Source organism: Lissotriton helveticus, chromosome 5_1, assembly GCF_964261635.1.
Source record: "Lissotriton helveticus chromosome 5_1, aLisHel1.1, whole genome shotgun sequence".
NCBI lineage: Eukaryota > Metazoa > Chordata > Amphibia > Caudata > Salamandridae > Lissotriton > Lissotriton helveticus.
The window spans coordinates 1,081,209,875-1,081,233,394 of NC_136065.1; the positions used below are offsets into that span (position 1 = coordinate 1,081,209,875).

A 23,520-nucleotide genomic window follows, 5' to 3' on the forward strand; every position below is an offset into this window, starting at 1 on the left:
ACTCCACATGTGCTGCATCCAAAAAGATGGCTCGCTTTGTGTAAGGCTGTTCAGCTCCATTCTTTCCTGGGAGCTTGCATGTTTCCATGTCATTCTCTCCATGTACTCCTCCCAGTACCGCATGCTTGTCAGTGGGGCTGTCAGACCATAAGCCTTTGTATTTGCTGCAGTGACGTTGCCAGAGAAATTCCAGACCCTCCCCCTTCCACCCTCAATCTGTATCTCAGGAAGATGCGGCCTACTATCTGGGGCCAATCCACATTTCTACCTCTATTGGTTACAACCGGCCCAGGAAAGGTAGCAGGATAGCTGTTTGGTGAGCTCTGACCATATGTACTACCCGTTTCGACCACTAAAGTGTGGCAGGATGTTCTCATCTTCCAAAGTGGAGCTGCATTAAGTGCAGTACTTATGTTCCAGAAGTAGCACTTTGCTGGTGACTAATTCCTATTAAGCTGGAGACAAGTTTGGGCCCATGATTCAAGACGAGTGCTGCTGTCACCATTTACTGCAAGGAGTGACAGCGGACTACGGTGATGTCTCTGACCTGCACCTTTCAGAAACAGTGCACACTTATCAGGAGTTCCATAGCCAGACGAAATGGAGAGGCCTCCCTCAAAGAAACTGTGGTAACTGATCAGGTCCAGAGCTGAGGTCCCCTTTACCTAGATGCTAGATGTTTTTCACTTTACCATTCAAAGCAGTGCCTGAGGTCCACGGGAAGGACCACTGCCTATTGTATCTGTGGAAGACCCTCATTCGGCCCGACCTACCTGCAGGAAGGCATGTGAGTGTGCCTTCCAGTTGTCTCCCGAAGCCTCAAGGATTACCTCAGCTTCCCTCCTGGCTTGGAGAGTCAGAGAGGTAGATGCAAGAAGTCCAGTCGAATAAAACACTTAGACCCTGCAGCCTTTTGAATCTATTCTGAAAGAAATCATTATTTAATGGTCCTTACGTATCTATAAATTTCTCCTTATTTTCTTTTGGCTCAATAAAAAATAAAAATAAAATTTTTCTTCCACTGAAAAAAATTCACACCTTACACACACTACTAGTTTACCTTACATAAAGAAATAGAATAAAGAATTGTCATGTGTGCTCCAATTTCTCTGTTCAAGTTATTTCACCTTGACAATTAGCAATGGCAATTTGGTCGAGTTTGTTATCTTTGAGTGGGCACCATCTTCAGTACTATCACAGCGCAGGTGATCAGATATGACTAACTATGCCTAAATCAGGAGGGAAATAAATACAAGTTCTCGTCTTTGCAGCGCCCTGCCAGCAATGCATTGCTGACAGTATTTGCAGTCCATTGCAACTCAAGAAGGAAGGTGTCTAAACTCAGCCCCCCGTACCTTCCATATTTGCATAGTTTTTGCCCCAAAGTTCTACTCAAACCCAGTATACTACAGAATATTAAGTACTATATTGTCTCACAAAAATATGGTAGGCAGAGCATCCACTGCAAAAATAGCATGGAAGTGAGTATAGATAGGTAGGTATAGGTGTACTATACTTAACTTCATATCTATGTATCTTGACAATATATATTTATATAATGTCAAGAATCACAAATGTGGAGTATAGGTTTACAATGATTAACTTCACAGATACACACCTTAATGTGACTCTAGGCATATCACAGTTTCGTTCACTGCACCCAGTCGTAATTCAGTTCACAAAAAAGAACTAGAGAACGTGGTATGCAGTCTCATGTTTATAGGTATGTGGATGTGGATAAACTGTGCCTCATGCAGATTGTTTAGACCAGATCTGAACTGATTAGCTCTAACTTGGAGGGTGAACTATCCTGTTAATTCCATGGTGGTTCAGTTCAGTGGTTTTGTGCTGTATAAAAATTCTCCTGTGGGTTGATTCAATATCTCTTAATGGATATTTTTACTACCTTCAGGAAAGCAAGGTGGTTTTGTGGCTCAGGATTGCACGGTTTGAGGTTTGCCCGAGAATGAGAGAACCCCGAGCCTGGATTTGCGTAAACATGGCACTTTCAGTTGTATGAGTGTTTTGGATTGGAGACTTCCTCTAGGGTGGTGGGTCTCAAAGTTCTGTTAAAGGAATGTTGAAACCATTCTGTGAAGTGCTAAATATGTTATGCAGATTGCTTTGAAAGTGATTCAGAGAGACAATGGAAGCAAGTGCAAGGTTGGAAGTTTGGGGAAATGTGACACTAGACTTGCAAGTGCAGCAATAGCCTTTCACCCACTGTAAATTGTTTAGGAGGCACTTCTGGGTCCCTTGGTATAGAGCATGGAGAGATAGAACATAGGCTTGAACTCTGTGGAGGAAGCTTAGGTAGGACAATATCTGTTGTAGTTTTCTGAGCATACTGTTTTTTCACTACACCATCTCTTTGGGGTTCTAGGAGAAAGATCTTCATGCACGATAACTAATAGGCATTTTGGGCAGTACTTCTCCTATGTCTGCAGGCCAGGATGGGATATGTTGTGCCAATGATTCGTTTCTACATATGAAGGTTTCTGTTTTACCAATGAATAATGTAAGATAGTTGGAAGTTATCTAATTTTTCTGATGCCAACCTGATGCCATAGTGTCACTGAGGCCCTTGCACTTGAAGATAATCTGTGTGTCATCTGAATAGTTGAGACAAGACACTGCGGAAGATTGACTCAATCCAGGAAAAGGGAGGAGGGAGATGTGGAAGAGGAAGCGGCAGAGTGTTGAGCTCTTTGTGTGGGGGGGAATACCTGTATCCAGGCGGAGTTGTAAAATTGTCAGTCAATTATATAGTGCACATCATGCACTACTATGTCTCCTGATTCATTCATGGCAACATGGTCAGGGCATTTGGGGGCATTATCTTTGTAAGTGTATATTAAGAAATGTTTACTGTTAAGAAATGCCCTTGAAGGCAGAAATGTAATACAATGTGCTAAATGTAAAACACAATGTAGAAAATTGAAAGAGTACAAGAGGTAAAGCAATAGAATGTCATCCTATTTACATGGCAACACCTACTATGGCTAGGCTAGTATTTCGACAGTTAGAGCCAAGCGGGACCCCTGGCTCAGCATGGATTTGGTTCTTCTGATGAATTTGCTGACTTGCCCATCTGTCCATGAGCCATCATGAGATTGTGCTGTTATTTTGGAAGTATGCGACAAGGTTAACTCCTCAATGTATTTATACAAAGGAAGATAAACACCAATACAACATATATTTGGAGATATAAGATTCGGAACGTCTCAGCAAACAATGTAACTTCTACCTGCAGAGTAAGCACGCTGTATTTTAAATTAGGTTTTCCACTGAAAAATATGTGACACGGCCATGGCTCATACAGATCACTGCAGCTCTCCGGCACTCGCCAAGGACAAGCAGTGGATATTGGCGAATGGCGCGTCTAATCCTCAGACGTGCACCTTGCTACCTCCAGCATCTAGGCCGCCTGTCCCGGCCCCCAGGAGATCTAAGTTACCCCCTGCGCCGCAACACGCGTCGCAGATAAGGGCGACAGTGGGTTCTAGAAATGCCCCGAGCGATGGTCTTGCCCCCCCCCCCCTGATAGACGTAGGGTGGTCAACCTGCCCCCAGAAGCTGTTCCTTTCACGGCAATCATGGTGGGAGTTCCTGAACTAACTGGTGGCGTTAGGGAGTCTCAAGACTCCCTCCGCAATAAGGTTATAAGCTGGCTTAGCATAAATAGACCGCTGCCTCCAAACCTGAAGGGCGAGGTCCTGATGGTAAGGAGGATTCCGTGGATTGGTCCTACCACTAAGAACAGGCCAGGGGATTGTATCGTCCTAAGCTTTAGGAGCCCACACGTTGCAAACTACATCTGCAACTGGCTTGTAAGGCCTGACAAGTCCAATATAGAACTTGTACCCCTCTCTTATTTCTATCCTAGCGGTACCAACATGGTGGGAGGGAGTGAGAAGGGGTGGACTAGGGTGGGCTTTGCTGTAGATGGCTCCCGCTATAGATCAAGGCACCCCCTACTAACTGCCCAGGCAAACTTCACACATCACAACAGGTTTTCCTGTTTGGACCAGGTTGATTGACCACAAATTAGGCCAATCCTGTCTGGTCCTGGGAGGATGGTGGTGGATGTGCAAGGTTGTGTGGGTTCGGGTGTGGTCCCCATGTTGGAACCAACCCGGCTGCACACCGCTAATGAGTGCGGGGCTGACACGGACGACACCTTGTGCCAACTGGGTCCACCACTCGACATCGGATCGGCCCATACTCTGCAGGCAGAGGCAGTGGAGCGGGCAGGCCCTGCTGCCATTGCTGTTTGCGGAATTGGTTCCCCAGACGCTGGTTCACCCATGGTCACCCTGCAATCTCCTGTTGGAGTCCAGGGCACCCTGTCACTTGCTCCAGGATTGAGGATTCTCTCCTGGAATGTGGCTGGTATTGCGAATAAGGAGGGCTCTCCTGAATGGGATTGCTTGATAGGTGGATGTGATATACTCCTCTTCCAGGAGACCTGGGCAAGGGCCACTCAGCCCAGGAGAGGGTTTGAAGTATATGAAATTCCTGCCAAGTGGGCCGGGAGGGGGAGGCCATCTGGGGGCTTGGCAATCTGGATTGCGAGCCACACTGGGTGCCAGGCGGAGCAAGTATTTACATGTTCGCAGGACATCCAGTGTGTGCGGCTCACTTGGCCTGACAAATCCTCGTGGGCCATTGTCAACGTTTACTCGCGTCCAGTGGCCTCGCCAAACGAATCACCTACCCTAAATGATCTGGCCTTATTCCTGGGCCAACTTCCGGGTGACCTCAAGGTGGTGCTTGGAGGAGACTTCAATTGCCACTTTGAACCCCTGGCAGGCTTATTGGATGGTGCCCTAACGGCCGAGGATGACCATTGGGGGGTTCCACCCTCGTCCTCACCCCACCCTAAAGCATGGTCCCCTCTAGCACTACAGCTCATGTCCCTTACCCTGGATTGCGCACTGAGGGCGTGTAATGGTCGTACCCCTTCCGACACCCCCTCAGTCTGCACTTTCAATAGGAGGGGCCATGAGTCGAGGCTTGACTACATCATGGTGGACATCTCACTTTGGCCCAAAGTGCTTGACTTTAGGGTAATTGAGAGGTCAGACAGCGACCACAATGCCCTCTGCTTAAACATCCTGTGCCCTCTGCCCATGACGGACCCTTCCCCAGCTGGTAAAGGGGATGATCTGGGGGGTCTGTCCCTGACTACAAACAGGCGCCGGGTAAAGTGGGGAAAGCTGGTGAGCTCGGAAGAGTCCATCAAGAAATTATATGAGCTGGCACTGCCCAGCTTTATGGAGGTGGATGCTCTCCTGAATGAACCAAGAGCCCCAGATTATTATGAGAAACTGGGAAACATTCACCAGGATTTAGTGAGGGACCTGGCCGAGGTATTCCATCCGGAGGTCCCAACCCGGAAGAAAAGGACCGTGGTTCCCTCCTGGTACACCCAAGATTGTAGGGCGGCAAAATCGGAGCTCATTGCAGCAATAAAAGAGGGCTCAGATAAGGCCAAAGTACGTGACCTCAGGAAGTACTATAAATCAGTGCTGGCGGCTGCAAGGTCCGAGTGGGACTGGACCCATTGGCAGGATCTTTATGATGCCCTTAAAGTTAGGGACTCCCGGAAATTCTGGGCCCTAGTGAATAATGGGACAGGGGAACTTAGTAAAGCGATAGAGCCAAATATAGCCCCTGCAGTCTGGGAGGCCCACTTTGGGGATCTCTACCAAGATACTAGTTCCGGCCCGGCCGCAGAGCTGCAACTGCCCATGGGTACTCAGGAGCTTGGAATGGATCTATCCTTGGGGGAAGTGGAGCATGCCCTCAAGTGTTTAGCAGTGGGGAAGGCGCCAGGCCTGGATAGGTTACCCGGGGATATATTTAGGCACCACCCGGACATCTGGGGCCCATACCTTCTCATTCTCTTCAATGCCATTCTTGAAGGTATGGCGATCCCTGGGTCGTGGCTGGGGGCAGAGATTGTCCCCATCCACAAGAAGGGTTCTACTCTGCTCCCTTCAAACTACAGGCCTATAAGCCTTATAGATGTGCCTCAAAAGCTTTTTGCACGCCTCATTCTGGACCATCTCCTAGACTGGGCCGAGGCCAATGACATCATGAGCCCCCTTCAGGCTGGCTTCAGGAAGAACACGTCGACCATGGATCAAATTTTTCGCCTCCTTCTCCTGTATTGGAAGACGGTCACGCTAGAGGGAGGTCGACTGTACATGGTCTTCGTGGACCTGAGGTCAGCCTTCGACCTGGTCCCGAGGGGGAAGTTATGGGAGGTTTTGCAGAAGCTAGGAGTTCCCCCCCACCTCCTTAGAGTCATCATTAGGCTGCATGAGAACAACTTTGCGGTAGTGAGGTGTGGGAGGGATGGGAAGCCCTCGGGTAAATTCCCGGTCCGCCGAGGTGTCAGGCAGGGCTGTGTTCTGGCTCCGACACTGTTCTGTCTGTACATAAACAGCGTCATTCAACATCTTGACGCTGTTGGGGACAATGACGCCCCGGTCCTGGCAGGAAGGAGGGTCCCGGCAATAATGTTTGCCGACGACACCCTCCTCCTTTCCAAATCACCTATGGGGATCCAGAGGATTGTGGATGGTTTTGGTCACTTCTGTCAACAACATGGGTTGGAGGTGAACACGGAAAAAACCAAGTTCATGATCTTCAACCCTCCCACCAAGACCAGACCCAATCCAAAACTGGGGGAAATTAGCCTTGAAAGGGTCTCCACTTTCACATATCTGGGGGTTTCACTTCAGGAAAATCTGGCATGGGACTCCCAGGTAGCAAGATCCAGGTTGAAACTCTCCCAGCTTTCGGGCGCACTCTTGAGGGTGTCTAACAAGTCCACCTTCAAGCCTGTTAGTCCGGCTCTGGAAATGTACAGGACCCAGGCGAAGGCAGCTGCCTTGTATGGTAGTGAGCTGTGGGGCCACAAAGCTGGGAAGGTCATGGCAGGGGTGGAAAATTGCTTCCTTAGGCGCTTACTTGCTCTCCCGCAAGGCACACCACTCCTCCCCTTAAGACTCGACTTGGGCCTTCCGTCAATTGCAGAGGACCTACGGTCGAAACCACTGAAGTTCTGGCACCGGGTATGGACCACCGAGGAGCTGCATCACTATCGGCAGGACCTTTTACATGTCATGAGGTTGAATGTTAATGGCAAGATCCCCTGGCTGGCATTTATTAAGTCGGAATGTTCTGACCTTAAGTTACCAGACCTATGGGATGACCCTGCTCAAGGATGTAGAAGGATATCGCGCAAAACCCTCGCACAGCTCTATAAGAATAAAAACCTTGCTGACATGGACATTGCTTATGACAGTGGCACCCTGACGGGATGTTTTTTAGTATCCAAAAATTCTTATCTCTTTGAAACTTTTATGGATTTTACTTATCCTCTTCTGGCGAGGAAACTCTTCCTGCAATGGAGGTTTGGTACGCTCCCTACTAAAGTTTTCACCTATAAATGGTCGTCTGGGGGCGACAAGCTCTGCCCATGCTGTAAAGTTAAGGATGAAGATGATTTGCACATAATGTTTTGTTGCCATGCCTATCGGAGCCCGAGGAGGCGCTGGCTAGCCCCTCTATGCCGGAATCTGGGATTCAGTAACTATTTACAGGCCTACAGGGTGATGAAAACTAACACCCTGGGCCACATTGTGTTTGCGGTTTCCAAATTCTTAATGGCAGCATGGATAATAAGGAAGAAAATGTCTGGTTAATCCATTTTACCTTGTATTTTTTAAACACTGCAGGTCTACCGGTTTTTATTGTATATATTGCCTTTTATCTGTATGTATTTTTACTGTTTCTTTTATGGCCTATGCGGCCGAAATAAAGAATTTTTGGATTGGATTGGATATTAAAGCAACACAGCTCGTCCCCTGTCTGTAGTTTAAAGGTAGGGCATCGTGCTGACAAGTGACCAGCAGCGTACAACCAAGATTATTGAAGTTGTGTCAACCTTAAAATTATGACAGTCAAGAAGTCCTGGAACATAACAAAATGGGCTCCTTCCATATTACGAGCCTCCTGGCCACAGCAGAGGAGCGATAAACGTAAATATAGCACGACACAGCCCTCGATGGTTGAGGAGGCTACTGCGGAGAGCAGCATGTATCCTCCTCTGAGCTCAGCGATTCCAAGTGCAACTCCCCGGCGCTTAGATTGGGCGAGGAACCACAGCCAACGCAACCAGCATTTAATTGCCTAATGCTTGGCTTGTTAAAGAGGAGGGTTTTAATAACAACTTCAGAGGGAATTAACGATGCAATATCAACCTTTTCCTGGAAGTAATTAGAAAATGAGCACCATCATCCCATAATGCAGAGAACCAGTTGTCATCACCGCCCCTCCACACCGCTTGCTCTTCCAACCATGGGAGAAGTAGAGTTCCCGGAGGACGCCCGAAGGGAGGGAGAGACAGATAGGGGTTCTGTCTCTCACAGTATCAAACTCCCACGTACATGCTTTCATGGTATGTTGCTAAACTGTGTAAACACACATACAGCAGCCACAAGTCAGATTAGATGGTTACACACCTACGGAGATTTACCAGTTTCACACTTCGATCTATTCAGCAGCTTTTGGTTTACAATTGTATCCCTGAGCAGCAATAATAAACAGTTTAGTGGAAGGTTTGAGGGTCATACAACACTGAGATAGGACATAGGAGAGACCTACACCTAATGATTACAAGAATCAGACTGAATCCTCCGAACACAAGCATCTGTCTAGGATGCATAGTATTTCCAGCCATGGATGGAAATATGTGGATTGTTCTCATTTATGGAGTAAAACATTGGAAAAGCCCACGTGTGACCCCTGATCTCAAGGTTACCATAAATTATGTAAAGCATGGAGCTCCTACAGTTCTCAATATATTCCGCCCCTCTTTCCTTCGAGGCTATCTATGCCACACATATTGTAGTCTGAGCTCACCGCGATTCCATGAGAAACTAATCTAAAGTAAATAAAGCATCATCACACATTAATATGATAACTCAAGTACGAAGCCATGGGGGACAGTTCTGCCTTTGGTATCTGTATTTACTATAAACCCAGGCCCTAAAGACAATAGCTGGCAAGATTTATTGAATTCAAACTTTAGAGAAATGCATGCTCTAACTTCAGTGCCACCATCGGTACCAAAATGGCCGCTTTCTCCTGTAACGTATTGGTCTGTTTATTAAAAGTCTGTTGGACCTACCACACAAAATTATACTCTGGTACCCAGACTCTATTGGGACAAGCCCATTTAGAGCCCTAGTTAAAACAAAATAGTGGAAACATGTGGTTTTGTAGTGTGCTTGCTGCCTGTGTCGACCTCCATATGCAAGCGTAACAGTGAAATCTATGTTTGTTACATGTCTTACACTGTTTTTGTCAGAACAACATAACGTCTGCTTGCACTATCTTACCTTGCAAACTCGAGCCACTCTTGCAACCATAGTCTTGTCAACAAAGGAGGCACTTTCTTCTCCTGCTTTCTCATTGAAGAAGTAGTAAATCTTGTCATCATCTCCAACCGCGCTTTCCTGGACCAGTACCGATGCCACAAAGTCAGCGTCTGTGTGCAGCAATTATAACCATTAAAAGGACAATAACTACACTGGTTCTCAGAACAAGACTTAATAAAATCGCACTAAAAAACCTGTGGATCTTCCAATATACTTGACTTTCCTTCCAGAAACCTGTCATCATTGCTAATGTTACCAGTCATCATCAGCCTCACATACTGAGTCATGTAACAAGCAGGAGGCCCATGAACCTAGAGGTGAATTGCTCTGTCAGCACCTCAGCACAACAGTTGGATACTTGTTCCTGTGGTTGAGATATATGCACAATTGCAAGCCCTTCTCCTGCCTTGCTTGCACTCCTACATGGACAATGAAGACCCAGGAAGCCCACCAAGTACCTTTCTGTGGTGCTCCCTAAACCTGTGAGGTGTGAGCGCATTGGAAGCTGCTGCAAGCGGGAAGCTCTGTTCGCAAGCGGAGACCACTGACTTTTTAAAATCATTCCCGTTGTATTTATTTATCTCATTTAATTTTTACTGGTTTTATTTTAAGCTTGAGATAGCGTAGAAGTGGCTCCAGGGAGATGTGAAACCCTTTACAGAGAATATTTTTGCAGCAGAGGCATTTCAAACATGAGATGCTCTACACAGAACCCTTCTGTATGTGTTTGTCAAGACAGTACACTATATTTTTCCTTTTTACACAGCATAATGGCAGACTGGCCTTTGCTATGGATTAAGCCAAGGTTGAAGCTACGAGGTGGACTGCATCTTTAACAGTGGGAAGGGGCTCAGTACAGGCTCCAATGGGAGTTTGCATGACAGCATTCAAATTAGTCCCCATGTGTTTTAGACCCCCGCAACGAAATCGGCACTGATGAAAGCCGTCAGGCTGAAACGCATCTGCCTTAGCGTTTCAACAGCTCACCTCAACCAGTGCTTTGGAATTTTTGATTCAATAAACCAATAGCAATACTGCACCCTAGCTGTGTCTGGTCCATTCTTACATGGAGTGGATATTGGACTGGATATATATATATATATATATATATATATATATATATATATATATATATATATATATATATACATATATATACAGACAGATACACACTTACAAAATAATACCCCCCACACACACTTCACAAATTAGCATTTTTACTTTAAGCGCATTTGCCATCTGAGGTATTGGGTGATTTAGTTATTTGTCCAAAATCACCTACTGGGCTAGTAAGAGGAACACTCCACAATGTAATCATTGGCCCCATTTTAAACTATTAGTGAACATGGCTTGAACAAAGATCTTAACAAACCCAGCTATGAAATGTAGGCAACTATGAAGCTTGCTTCCGGGCACCTTATGCTTACATCCTATGGAAGCAGATAACACGGTAACCACTTGTACTTGGCAGGTTATCAATTATATCATGTGTTTGCACAAGACCTCAAGATTCCTACAAGGAAGTATGTGTACAATCCAAAGTAAGCCAACACTGGGCTGTTGGCAGTGGTACCAAATAAAGCATTTTATGGCTGCAGATACTATTTGCCACAATGTTGTCCCATGGTGCAATTCTTTGTGGTGGATAACCAATGAACAATGCATTGTTATATACACTGTGTCTGTGAAAAATGGTAGCAGTCGTCTGGGTTGTAACCACTTAAACCAAACACAGGCAACACTAGAAGGCCTGGCTTTAATGTTACAATGGATGTAAACACAGTTATTACTGTCAATCTCAATGTATGGCATTGGCATAAACACGGCAAGACAAAGAAGCAGATTTGGCCCTATAAATGCAGGCTTGTGATGCTCTCTGATATTTGTTGAATTGTGAGCCTGTGAAGTGCCATACAAATGCTGTAATAAAAGACAACATTTGATAGGCATTTCTAAGAAGTACCATGCTATTCAAGGGAGCAAATAATCACTTCAAAGAAGCGGCCCATATAGTCATCGCCTCTACGTCCCTTAAGAACTTTATTAAAGCACTATAGCACACGGTCTCCAACCAAGAGCATCTTTGCAACTCAAAGCAGTGAATCAGCAAGGAACACTCCTTGTTCAGTGACCCCGGTTGAATCTTAAGACCAGTCACCACCGCTTCTACAAGCAATAGGAACAAAAGAAGCTTAACTGATGCATAATACCAGTGCAACCGAAAAAGCTGGGAACTATTGAGCAACTGTGATTATAAAGCAGACAAGGCAGGGACACAGTGCGACCGTGCCCCATCTGCCCGCTAGCTGTAGGTCATGCGTCCATGAGACAGCAGAAGTGCATGTAACAGTCGCTAATCCTGGAAAAAGATCACATTGGCGCAGAGAATGTATGGTACACGTGCAGGCATTCCTCGAAAGCGCTCCGGGGCCGCCTCGCTGCACCTCATGAATCACCCCGCAGGTGTGACGCACGACAGACAGCCGAGGCAGCCAGCCACCGTCTGCGCGGTCACGGCAGGCCTGAGCGCCTCGTAATGACGGACCGCCGGCCACAGGCGTGTCATGCCCACGCGTGGGCGAAGGCACATATTTCACAGTGAGGCAACAGCGGGATCCTACCGTGCAGGCCGAGAGGGGGCGTGTCTTCAGTCTTCAGGAGCTGCTGGTTCAGGATGCGTCTGATGCCCGGAAATCTCTTAAACTCGTATCCTGTGGCTGTGTACAGACCGCCATCTGAGAGAGCAGAAATGGAATCTGGCGTTAGTTCCTTGGATTAGAACAGTAACACTCTCCTGAGCCCTGGTGACAGTGGGCCCTGCAATGCTGTGGTGCAGGCCTCAAACCTCACTGCTAGATTATCGTGAATTTGCTAAGCCAGAAAGACACTATGGGTGATCTCTGGTTGAGCAGCTGAGGGAACAGTCACTGTCTGGTATACTAACTGTAAACAGATTAAATTGTGTTTCAATTTTAAGGAAATTGCATTAGCTGACCATAAAATAAAGAGGTGGAGGGACATGAATTTGAGAGAGAGAAAGAGAAAAGAGAGAGAGAGAGGATACTGACCACATCAGAAAGGATAGGAACGATATGACTGGAAACAGAGAAGCCTATAAAACTAAATAACTAAATAACTTAATATCACCATAGATGCACAATTTAAAAAGCAATAAAATGTCCCTGAGTCACATAATTAAACGTAAGTGCTAGTTGTCTTCATAAATATGCGATTTATGCACAAACCTTACACTTAATTCACACACAAAAATGGATGAATACATGGGTGTGACCACAGAGTGGCCATGGGCAGGCAATATACATTGTGCGCTACACTGACTAAGGTCGAAACTGGTTCAAGGATGTTTGAGTTCCTGTCTAGAGGTGACCTGCCCTCACAGTTCTGGCTGGAGCGTTCTTATTGAGCAGGACCAAGTCTGATTTGCATGTGGCTGGCTCTGTCTAGAGTTGGCAAAAAAACAAAACAATTGCCAGTAGCTGAGATAAATTCAAGCATTCCTCCCACCAGTTTGTTTATTTCCCCCAGACTCTTTATGTGAGACAGACCTGACTTCTGAGCAGTCCAGTGTACCACTAGATTTACCGATGAGGCCGAAATAATGCAGAACCCACTGAGCTATAAAGTTCGGACTGGACTGATGCCACTGTAGTGAGGCCAAGTCTGGTGCGCAAAGGGCCCGCCTCCTTGTCGGGCACAGGGGGTGAAGAAACAATGGATTGGAATTGGACCCTAAGGAATCACCATCGGCTGAGATTATTCAAGGAATATATTCACCACCCTTGTTTTTCTAAGTGATGCAGCCAAAAAAAGAGCAGATTGTACAACAGGTTTGGTTTTTCGCAAAACAGAAGGCCTAAATCTGCCCTGTTTTTCCTGTTAATCTGGATTCATGCGGGAGGAAGTCTAGAATTTTTCCTGGATAAATGTGAGGAAATAATATTTATAAATTTCCCGCAAGAGTGGAACTATTCCCTGTTTTAACATTGATGTTGGCAAGCGCTTTAAAAACAGATTAATTGATTTTCACTTTACACTTGACCAATTGCAAGTTTCCTGTTCAGGCCATGTGGCAGAAGCTATGGACAAAAATACTCTTTGTTTACGTAATTCACCAATATTTTCATGAGGAGTTTACACTACATTAGTTCCCCCTTGTACCATGTAGTGGATTCGAAATGAGAGAATATGTGGGAAGTGGATTTTAACAAAACATGGCACATGCCGAAAATCAAAGAATGTTGCGCTCTACGTACCTATAATGAGGCCGGTGTATCCTATGGATGGGTCGTAAGGACATTTATCCTTTCCTTCTTCAAAGTGAGACGGCAGAAGAAAAGTGTTAGCATTCTGGAGAAAAAGAGCAAACCGGATTAGAGGACACACAAGGTTATGTAGATTATAAATGCAGTTCGGACCACCACTTTTTCATCTGATATTTTAGCTATTTAGAGCCTTCTTGTGATGTTGCAAATGGCCCGCAGAATGGTAGCTAGAATTGTTAACTTTTAGCTTAATAACCGAATAATGAATGACACACACTTTGCAGACTGAACCTGAAGGTTGAAATAAGAAAAGGCCAGCGTTGGAGAAATGAATGCAAAAAGGATGTTAATGTGTGAGAATAAAAGAGAAAGCACCTTAAATAGAAAGCAAAAGTTCGAAAAGGGACAAACTGAAACATAATACCAAAATCAATCATTCTGTATCAAATGAAAAGGATTGGCTACATGCATAACAAAATGCAAAGAGAAAGTGTGTAAGAACTGTAAGAGAAGGACATACACAAAGCTTCACCACCATAAAGGCAAGGCACATCGAAGGGTAAAGGGGCTTTTAATAATAACCTATTACAGATATGTTGTGTAGCTCTCCCTGTCACTATTTTGCAGCTTCATGGCACAGTATATAGCTTGAATGGCTACTGCCGATTTTAAAGGCACTCTTTCGTTCGCTGGTTATCGAGACTCAAGCCACACTCCACAGAAAAGGTCCAACAAGGCTGAAACCCACCTGTGATATATTGTTGTCGGTGCCCAACAGGATGTGGCCCAGCAGATTGGGCCAGACTTTTCCTCTGGGGGGAGGGAGGTTGCTGATTATTAGGATGCTACCCCCTAGTATTATGACAAAAATTGACTCATTATGGAAGCTCTGTCCAAGGTGCTCCCCGCAGTACAGAAACACATTCTCAATGATCCCATCATTTCACTTTTTACATTTGAATCCATTTTCTTCTATCCTGCTATCATGAGGGCTTTGAGGGAAAGAGCTCTACAAACTAGCACAGTACATTGTCATGATAATGACTTCGTTATAGTTCTGCAGCTGTCAACATCACAAAACACAACGATGCAATGCATGCACAGCTGCAGCTTCAGCGAGGAGGTGAAGATTAAAAATGGATGCTTTAGGGATGTGTATGCAGCCAAAGTGGAGCATGGGGCTTGAAAAGGAAGGAGGTTCTTGTGGGGGAGGAACAGGAAAAACAATATTAATGAATAATCGTCGTGTCCATTACTCATGAAAAAAAAGATGGCAAAGTTGGGCGGGAGGAACAAAAATGCAAGGGAGTGGACACATCCATTCCCGAAGACAAATGTTTCCGGAGCACTGGGCATGCAGTGGAGTCAGAGAGGTCTTGGGAAGGGGCTGAGAGCACTAACAGAAGCCCTGTTCCATAAGTGGCTGAAGGAGGGAGTGGTGCTGTATGACTGGAGAAGGGTGATATACCACATTCAACCACTGTGGGAAGTGTGAGGAGGAGCCCTACCATAGCCGGTCAGCCTAACTCCAGCGGCGGGTGGAGGATGTTTAACAGGATCCGTCACTAAGGAAAGGACTGAGAAAGTTCTTCAAATTCACTCTATCAAGGATATGAAGCAGGATGTGAATGTTGTGGGATAAGATCTTCTATGACACATAATATCAGAAAAAATACTTTGTTGTTTAAAGGCTATGATTTGAGGGTTTATTTCTGGGGGTTCTTATTTGCAGCACTGCCATTTTACCACCTTTCTTTATTTTTCAGGGTTCTTTAACACAGTTGTTCACTTAGTCTTTGGTGCATCAAGGCAAGGACACATGAAGACGGAACACACACACAAGTATATATAAGTGTGCCAACTGGGATACGCCAATAAAAATAAAGTGCAAATACATCACAGTATGCATTGAGGCAACATTGACAATACTGACCGTGCACATAGGGGCGGAGGACAGAGTCCTTGAGAGAGGGCTATCAAGATAGATGGGCAATTTGGGGGTCTTGTGGCCTTGGTGTAATATTCAGATATTTTATGAAGAGCCAATCAGTAGAGTAAGGTGGAGAATATTATAATATTATGCTGGTTAAGCGATCGGGTAGGGTGAGATGTATAATTTGTGATTCCACCCCGTTTATTCTTTGCAGCACTATAGTCTGGTGGCTTTCCCTAGCCACACAGTGTTTGTTGGTTCCCATTCAGTAATGCAAACTGTCCTTTTTTTAGTTACTAATTGCCTGATCCTTATACCCGGCAAGGGATAGCCCCTGAAGGGTGTCCAAGGTTAATGTCTTGTACTATAGGATGCAATGCTCATTAATTTGTTTATTTGGTCTTTATTTTTGCTAGCATTTTCTTATCCTTCACTGCCGCATTTGCATCTTCAAACTCGATGTCTTGCTGATGGTAGAGCTGGGAAGTGAATGGAACAAATAGGCTTATGCAATCACAGGCTGTTTGTTGCAGTAATATTTTTAACAAACCATGTAGGTTGAACATCACCTCGGTTGAGGTATTTGCCAGGGACACTATTCTTGGCAGCAGAAATCCAGTATGAGCACTCATATTTCTTATCAGGTTAAATATGCATGACAGCCTTAGTGTGACCTCAATTGACTTCTCTCTTCTTTGTGTTGAAAAAGGAATCAGGGAAGTGTAGGTTGCCCAGCTTGCTGTCCTATGAAGGAAGGAGGCTGAGCCAAATCGTTTTACTTTGGCCCACCTGCATCATCAGCTTTCATGAGATAGAGCAGATGGAGGATTTGGAACAGTCCCTCCAGTTTCACCCATGGCTTGTTCCTTCTGACATAAGGGCAGAATAGCGATAGCTGCACCCTCATGAAAGTTAGGTAGGAGCTGTTGAATACCCTCGCACTCTCGTAGAGAAGACTGTCAGTAGCATTGCCAGCACCCCCTTACTGAAGTTGTTACTCTCTACTGAAGAAAGATAAATATCCTGAAATGCATGTCTAGAGATCCACAGCACTGACTACCCAACAGTAGTGAATACTAAAGACTTTCAACTAAAGTGAGTGTTACTGTGCAGTGCATTTAGCACAAAGCATCTGGGCGAACTGTGTGCTGGTATGCCAGGCAGTGTGCTTCCCCCTCCTTTTGTGAATGTTAGGGTGTATTACCTCTCTCTTTCTCCAAGGCCTTCCTCCCCGCAATGCACAGTGATTGCTTGTGCCTGTCTATGTTGCCAAATACATATATTGAATCTTCCTCAGGTTGGTGGAGTGAGTCTGACCCTTATCTTCTCAAGGCTTTTGTCTTATCTTATTCCTGCTTCTGCCAAGCAGGAGTTGAATATTTTATTTGGTTTACTCAGGTGTTGCTGTAAAGGCACCTGGGTCTCCGTGTGTAGTAGATGTTATCTCCTATTCTCCCTTTGTCTCCCCTTCTGTCAGTGCTTAACTTTTAAAAATAGAAGTGCCAGGGCCCTAGTCAGGAGGTCACTGCAGCTTGCACCATCCATTAACCCAGCCAGTGCTGCCAATGAGCGTACTAACATGACTACTAACCATCACACCCTTACAAGTGTGACAATTCAGACTATTCCAGACCCCAATCCTATAAGAATGGTTTGGGTGCCAGGTATTACTCATTGTTAATTTATATTTGGTTAATTAACAACTACTGTTGTGTGCATCCCTAAATTGGGCAGATAGTGCCACCATGTTGCAGACTGTCATAAGTGCCGGTGCTCACAAATTAATGCTGGTGCTGAGCACTAGAAACCACTGGCTCAAATTAAGCACTGCCTTCCATCCCCCATACCCTCCATTCCACCCTTGTGTGCACCTCTGTCAGTGTCTCTTTTTCTTTTTTGTTTTACCTTTGTTTCCCTGCCCTCTCTTCTACCCCTCCTACTAGGGTTTGTAAATTATACCCCTTTTTATCCATCTTTGTAGGGTGTTTCTCGTAGGGTTTCCAGATAAGTTGTAATGTAGCTTCAGAACACAGAACTGAGGAGCAGTTCTCTCTTATTAGCATCTTTGCACCCACCATTTAAATCACTTTCCCTGGCACTGCACCCTAGGATCTAGAGGCGTGAGCTTGAAAGTTGCGATCAGTGGCAAGCTTTAATGTGGTAAGCTTCTTAGACCAAGCATTTTCTCTATTGATTGGCTGAGGGAGTGACAGAGAAGGTAATGAGGACTTGATTTTCACCAGGTTGTAGCAGTGATAATGGCTAAAAAGCTGAGAGAGAACCTAGTCTTGTGCACAAAAATAAATATTTTATTAAAGGAGATAATTTAACACTCTTCCAATAACTGGAAAACAAATGGTTTGAGATGGGGCAAAAGCTGCTTGATGCAACAGACTAAATCTTCTCGATCACTTGTGCTTCGCTTCCCAGCAGATTCCAATCATGTTTCTTTCACACTTAACCCGTTGGCTGCTGCCGTCGGCCATTGGCCGACGGCAGCACTACCTCGCTGGTGCTGCCGTCGGCTAATGGCCGACACGACCGTGCCCGTTTTTTAAAACGGCCGCACTGCCGCAAAAAAAGCAGAAGCAGCCAACGGGTTAAATATCCAGCTCACACTCCTTCACTTTACCCCAGAGCCAGCTGCGAGGGATACTGGCTCATCGCTCAGCCACACCCAACCGTGTCACGCACCCTATGAGGACTAAACACAAAGTCACTGCGCTATCTTCCGGTCACCCCGCCAGTGATGACTGATTCCGACATTCAGTTCCGCCTGTACCTTTTCCAGCTCCTCCATGTCCTAGTGTGAAAGAGCACCTCAAAATGTCAGGCACTCTAGGCTACTGGAAGGCCTTTTTACTTTTTATTGTAGGTTGACTCTGAGTTAAGCCCTTGTGAGCAGGCTTGTGTATAGTATAATGTAAGACATTATTTTCTAAGAGATGGGAGTGGATAATGAATTGGTGAAAGCAGCTCATTAATGCAATAACCTGAAATCGAAATGCCCTAATTTGACTCTGTTAAACATTTTACACAGTTCTACGTGGACTTAAGAGGGCTAACTGAGTTTGGAAATAGCTCACACAAGGGTACTTGCAGAACTAAGAACAGATACAAAAATATTACACTATAACAAGATAAAACAAAGTGACCTCCTCCTGTCAGGGGCACCAATCAACTTCCTCTGTCTGTGCTCATTATACCGTGTCAAGAATAGAATGGGCCTTCAAGGCACACAGAACGCAAGAAGTGTGCTGTGAAGTGCTATATAGAAATAAGTTACTAGAATTATTAGACTTTTGGGGCACTAAATGTGAGCGATGCGCATTGCTCTTGACAACTCCGCCAATATATAAGCCCAGGCAGGTAACCAATTCAGGGGGACCTCAATACTGGGAAGTGGCAAAGGGTCAACGGGTGAGGTTTCTTCCACTAGGTAGACCGGCAATTCTCGGGCTGGGGCTGGCATTGAATTCTTCTGTACGTTGGGATGTTTGGTTGGCTCATAGGCTGAACTACCAGGGTGTTTCACTGTTGCTCTATCCAGGAGAAGAGGGGGCGGGGATAATATTTTGGGCCATCCATTATTCGTCACTCCATATTGCATAAAATGGTTCATAACAGTTAACTGTTAACTGGACAACCTCACATGATGAAGTTCTTCAGCGTTCTTCAAATGTACCCCCACCATCATGCATCGGTATTTATGTTATTTTTTTCCTTTCCCACTCAGAATTTTTTTTAATTTTATATATTGAGATACATTGATGCTGTATGTGTTTATTTATGAAACCATATTAAACCAGATTTGTTTTTCTAATTATATGGCCTTATTCTATGGGCCATACTCTCGACTCAGGCCGAAAGCTGTTGCGAGAGATATCAAGAATGTCAGTTATTGACAGTCGCCTATGAAAAGGGGGGGCCCTCGGCCCCCCCGCACGCATGGCGGCGCGGCGACCGCCTCACCCCCTCTCCCCTCGGGTCCTTCGACGGTGGGGGCGTGCCCTGGGGGCGCGGCCCACCGCCGATTGGCCGGCGCCCCTCCTGACCCGGAATCAATGGACTGGTTCCGGGTCGGGGGGGGGCGGGCGTGAGGAGGGGCCACCCGGCCCCTCGGGAATAAGAGGTAGGGAGCGCCCAGGAGACCCCCTTGTCCCTGGACGCTCCCTCGCTGAACGTTGTGCCCCGCGTTCGGGGCTTCTTTGTTTTTATAATTTTTCCCGCTTTTATTTTTCAGGTATAACGAAGCGGTTTTTCCTCGAGCCAGCCGTCGTGGGATTGCCAGGATCGGCAGCGAGGCGGCAGTATCGGACTTTCCCCTTTGTTTGCCTTCCAGGGTCGTCGGCGGAGGACACGAGGCGGCAGCAGAGGTGCCAGGACGTGGAGCTCTCCGAAAGTAGGAAAGGTGCCAGCTCATTGTCGGGTGCGCACGAAGGGAAAAGGTATTTGTCGGCGCGGGGGAAGGCGGGGACGAGCAGCGGGCCAGCTCACGGCGGAGGTGTGCTCCGGGACTCGCGAGGGCCGGGGTAAGGCTGCGGGGGGACTTGAGCGACTGTCTGTTGGGATCACGATACCGCCAATAGTGCAAACCGCATATAACGCGGTACAAAGTGAGTAAAGCCGCTAGTGTATTGAGCGGCTGTTTTTCTACAATACCGGCGTAATTTTAAAACCGCATAGATAACGCGGTACAAAGAAGGGTTTTCCCGCCTTGTAAGGCAGAGCGTCGCGCCTGAAGCTAAGCAGGGTCGACCAGGGCAGGACCTGGAGGGGAGACATGAATATAGTGGGGCCTAGAATTTTCTAATCTACAAGCGTGCAATATCATACAAGTTAAACATTTTTATTGTAGTGTGAAAATTGAAAACGAATGCTACTGATATTTACAAGATAAAGCCAAGTGCCCTGTGTACATTTGTGTGTAAAACGTGGGGCCATTTCTTACAAATGTTAGTGCATTAATGATTAAGTGATTTGTTGTTCATGTCATTACACAAGGTGTACAGTGCATGGGAATAAGTGCAGTTCCTGGTTCAATATTGTCCTGACCTTGAAGGAGGGTAGTTTTTGTATTTTGCTGATATAAGGTGTTTTAGTGGCACACAGCAACAGTGAGGTGGACGGGGGGTTGCGATTGTCCTCTGTCTTGTAACTGGGTTTTCCGAAATCTGCTCCTGCTTTATTACAAGGTGATAATACGTTTCTCAATTCCAGGCAATCTTAGCGACAGCAGTTGACTCGGATAGGACCTAAGGGCATTCAGCACGCACCGTGGTGTGGACCGGGACCGCTGATCACTATCGCCGGCGAGGACGCAGGACTGGTCGGTAAGAGGGGTACGGGGGGCTAGCATTCATAGCTCCTGGTGGCCGCCGGGTGGGTCTACATTAGGTTTACTCACCCCCTTACATAAGCGGACAAGCCGCTAGTGTTGCGGTCGCCGTTGCATGGTGCTGAAAGCCCCCTGGTGACCCTCCATCTGAAAGGTATACACAGCTGACCTGTTGGGGACTAAGTAGGCAGCGGGTGTTTTTTTTTGGGGGTTAGCATCATGCCAGGTCCAAGGGGTGGAAAAAGGGGGTCCAACGTGGAGGCTATGATGCGAGCTATGATGCGGGAGATGAGCGACATTAAACAACAGCTAGGACAAATTAAGGAGCGGGAAGCCCGGCTGGAGGATAGAGATGGCGAGGCACCGGGCCCGTCCGGGAGACCGGTCCGCAAGAGGGTGGCACCAGTGCCTAGAGGTGAATTTGTCACCCCGCAAGGGAAACCTAGGTCCAAAAGACCCAAGGAGGCGGTCCCCACCCCAGGCCCAGGGGATCCGTTACCCGCCGCACCGCCCGCGGTGGTCCCACCCCCGCATGTGCCTACACCCATTGCCCCTGTGGTGCCGGTGCCGGCAGGTCAACCAGTAGACGCTGGGTCTGCTCCCGCACCGGTGCCCACAATCCCGGGTACAGGCGGCCCACACCCGGCGCCCGCCCCGCCAGCTGTGCCAGGACCACTGGGCATAACCCCAGTGGTACCTGTTGTCCCGGGGGGTAACGTAGATTCAATGCCGCCCGAATTGTTATCTCAGTTAACGGCCATGATGCCATGGCTCCAAAAAGGGGGAGCCTTCCCGAATTCTGCAGACCATGCGGCAGAGGCGGCAAGGTTCGTAGAAAAAATCAGATCGGCACCGATCGCCGACAGTGTTGCATTGCCAATTTCTTCTCCCCTTGCAGGTCCAAGTGTTCCCCAGCTGGACGGAGTACAAGGGCAGCCGCCCCCGGTGCCCGCACCTGGTAAGGAAGTGGCATTGCCACTCTTGGGGGACGGTGTAGTACCTTCCAGGAGCGAAAATCTAGCTCAACATGTGTCTTTAGCTGTTAAAGAAATGATTTGGGCTGATAAATACGTGTACATTTATTCTTTATTATTGGATAATAGGGAAATGGAGCAGGCAAAAGCACTGAAAGAGTGGATGCTCCCAAGTGAATGGAGGGCGCAGTGTACTAGATTCAGGGTTGAAGAAAATCTCAATAATTGGATGCAAGCATGGGCCGTCTTCACTGCAGTTAAGGCTGAGCGTCCTCCAGATCTGCAGGCTGCATTGGCTTGCTACTCGAGCAGGATTGTGGGGTGGAGTCAACAGTATTCTGGGGAAGCATGGAAGGGTTATGATGTAAATTTTAGGAAGGCATTGGAATTCAATAGATCATTACCATGGGACTCGGTAGATTCCATGGCCTGGCACAAACAGTTCTCTGACACTGCACCTCCCCCTCAGTTCGGTGCGGGCAAGGTGTTCACTAGACCGCAGCAGCCCTTTCGGCCCCCCCAAACGAGTGAGGTACCTGGGAAATTTAGGGCAGGTGGGCCAGAGAAGAAAGGGGTGTGCTGGGATTTTAATAAGCGTACCTGCACAAGGGCCGCGTGTAAGTTTAGGCATGCATGTGCCTCCTGTGGGCACCCCTCTCATCCAGAATCTACCTGTAGGTCCAAGCAAGGTAACACGGGACAGAGGGGTAGGGGAAAGCCACTATAAGTCAGACAGGTCACGCCCCCCCACTCCAGTGGATGTGGTGGCAATGATACCATTGTTGAACAGATACCCTGACCACAAAGCGGCCACCCTACTCCAGGAAGGTTTTTCTAAAGGTTTTAGGATCCCGGCCGGGGGATACACAGGCAGTGCGCACTGTAGAAATCAATTATCAGTCACACACAATCCGGCTGTGGTGGCCGCCAAAATTGACAAGGAGCTTTCCTTAGGCAGGATATCTGGCCCTTTTTCTGCAGTGCCAGTACACAATTTTGTGTGTTCCCCACTGGGAGTTGTCCCCAAGAAAGAGAAGGGGCAATTCAGATTGATTCATAACCTATCAGCGCCAAAGGGGGCCTCACTGAATGATGCCATTGACGAAGGGATCTGTAGTGTTAAGTACGCCTCTTTTGATCAGGCTGTGACCTTATTACAGGCCACTGGACCCGGGGCGCTGATGGCGAAATCAGACATAGAGTCCGCCTTCCGCCTCCTCCCAGTCCACCCGGCGGACCAACATCTTTTAGGTTTCACCTTTAGGGATAGGTTCTACATGGACAAATGCATGCCTATGGGTTGTTCTATTTCTTGCGCCTACTTTGAGATGTTTAGTTCATTTCTTGAATGGGCCATGAGACAGGTGACAGGCCATCAAAGGGTCATGCATTACTTAGATGATTTCCTCTTCCTCGGTACAGCGGGTTCTCAGGAGTGCGCACTAGCATTGCAGGAATTTTGCGTGCTCATGCGGGCTTTTGGGGTCCCGCTTGCGCCTGGGAAGACGGTGGGCCCGACCACCTGCTTGGAATTTCT

General features: G+C 46.9%; 1 protein-coding gene across 2 annotated transcripts in view; it reads right to left on the reverse strand.

Annotated features, from left to right (window-relative positions):
• SEMA4G (semaphorin 4G) overlaps positions 1-23,520 on the reverse strand; it is a 662,424-nt gene that overhangs the window by 233,246 nt on the left and 405,658 nt on the right. For both annotated transcript variants that reach the window (XM_078643647.1, XM_078643648.1), the window contains exons 6-8: positions 13,730-13,823; positions 12,077-12,190; positions 9,417-9,565 (exon numbers count right to left, since the gene is read on the reverse strand). In XM_078643647.1, coding sequence (XP_078499773.1) covers positions 9,417-9,565; positions 12,077-12,190; positions 13,730-13,823 — 357 coding nt within the window. The remainder of the gene's footprint in view (positions 1-9,416; positions 9,566-12,076; positions 12,191-13,729; positions 13,824-23,520) is intronic.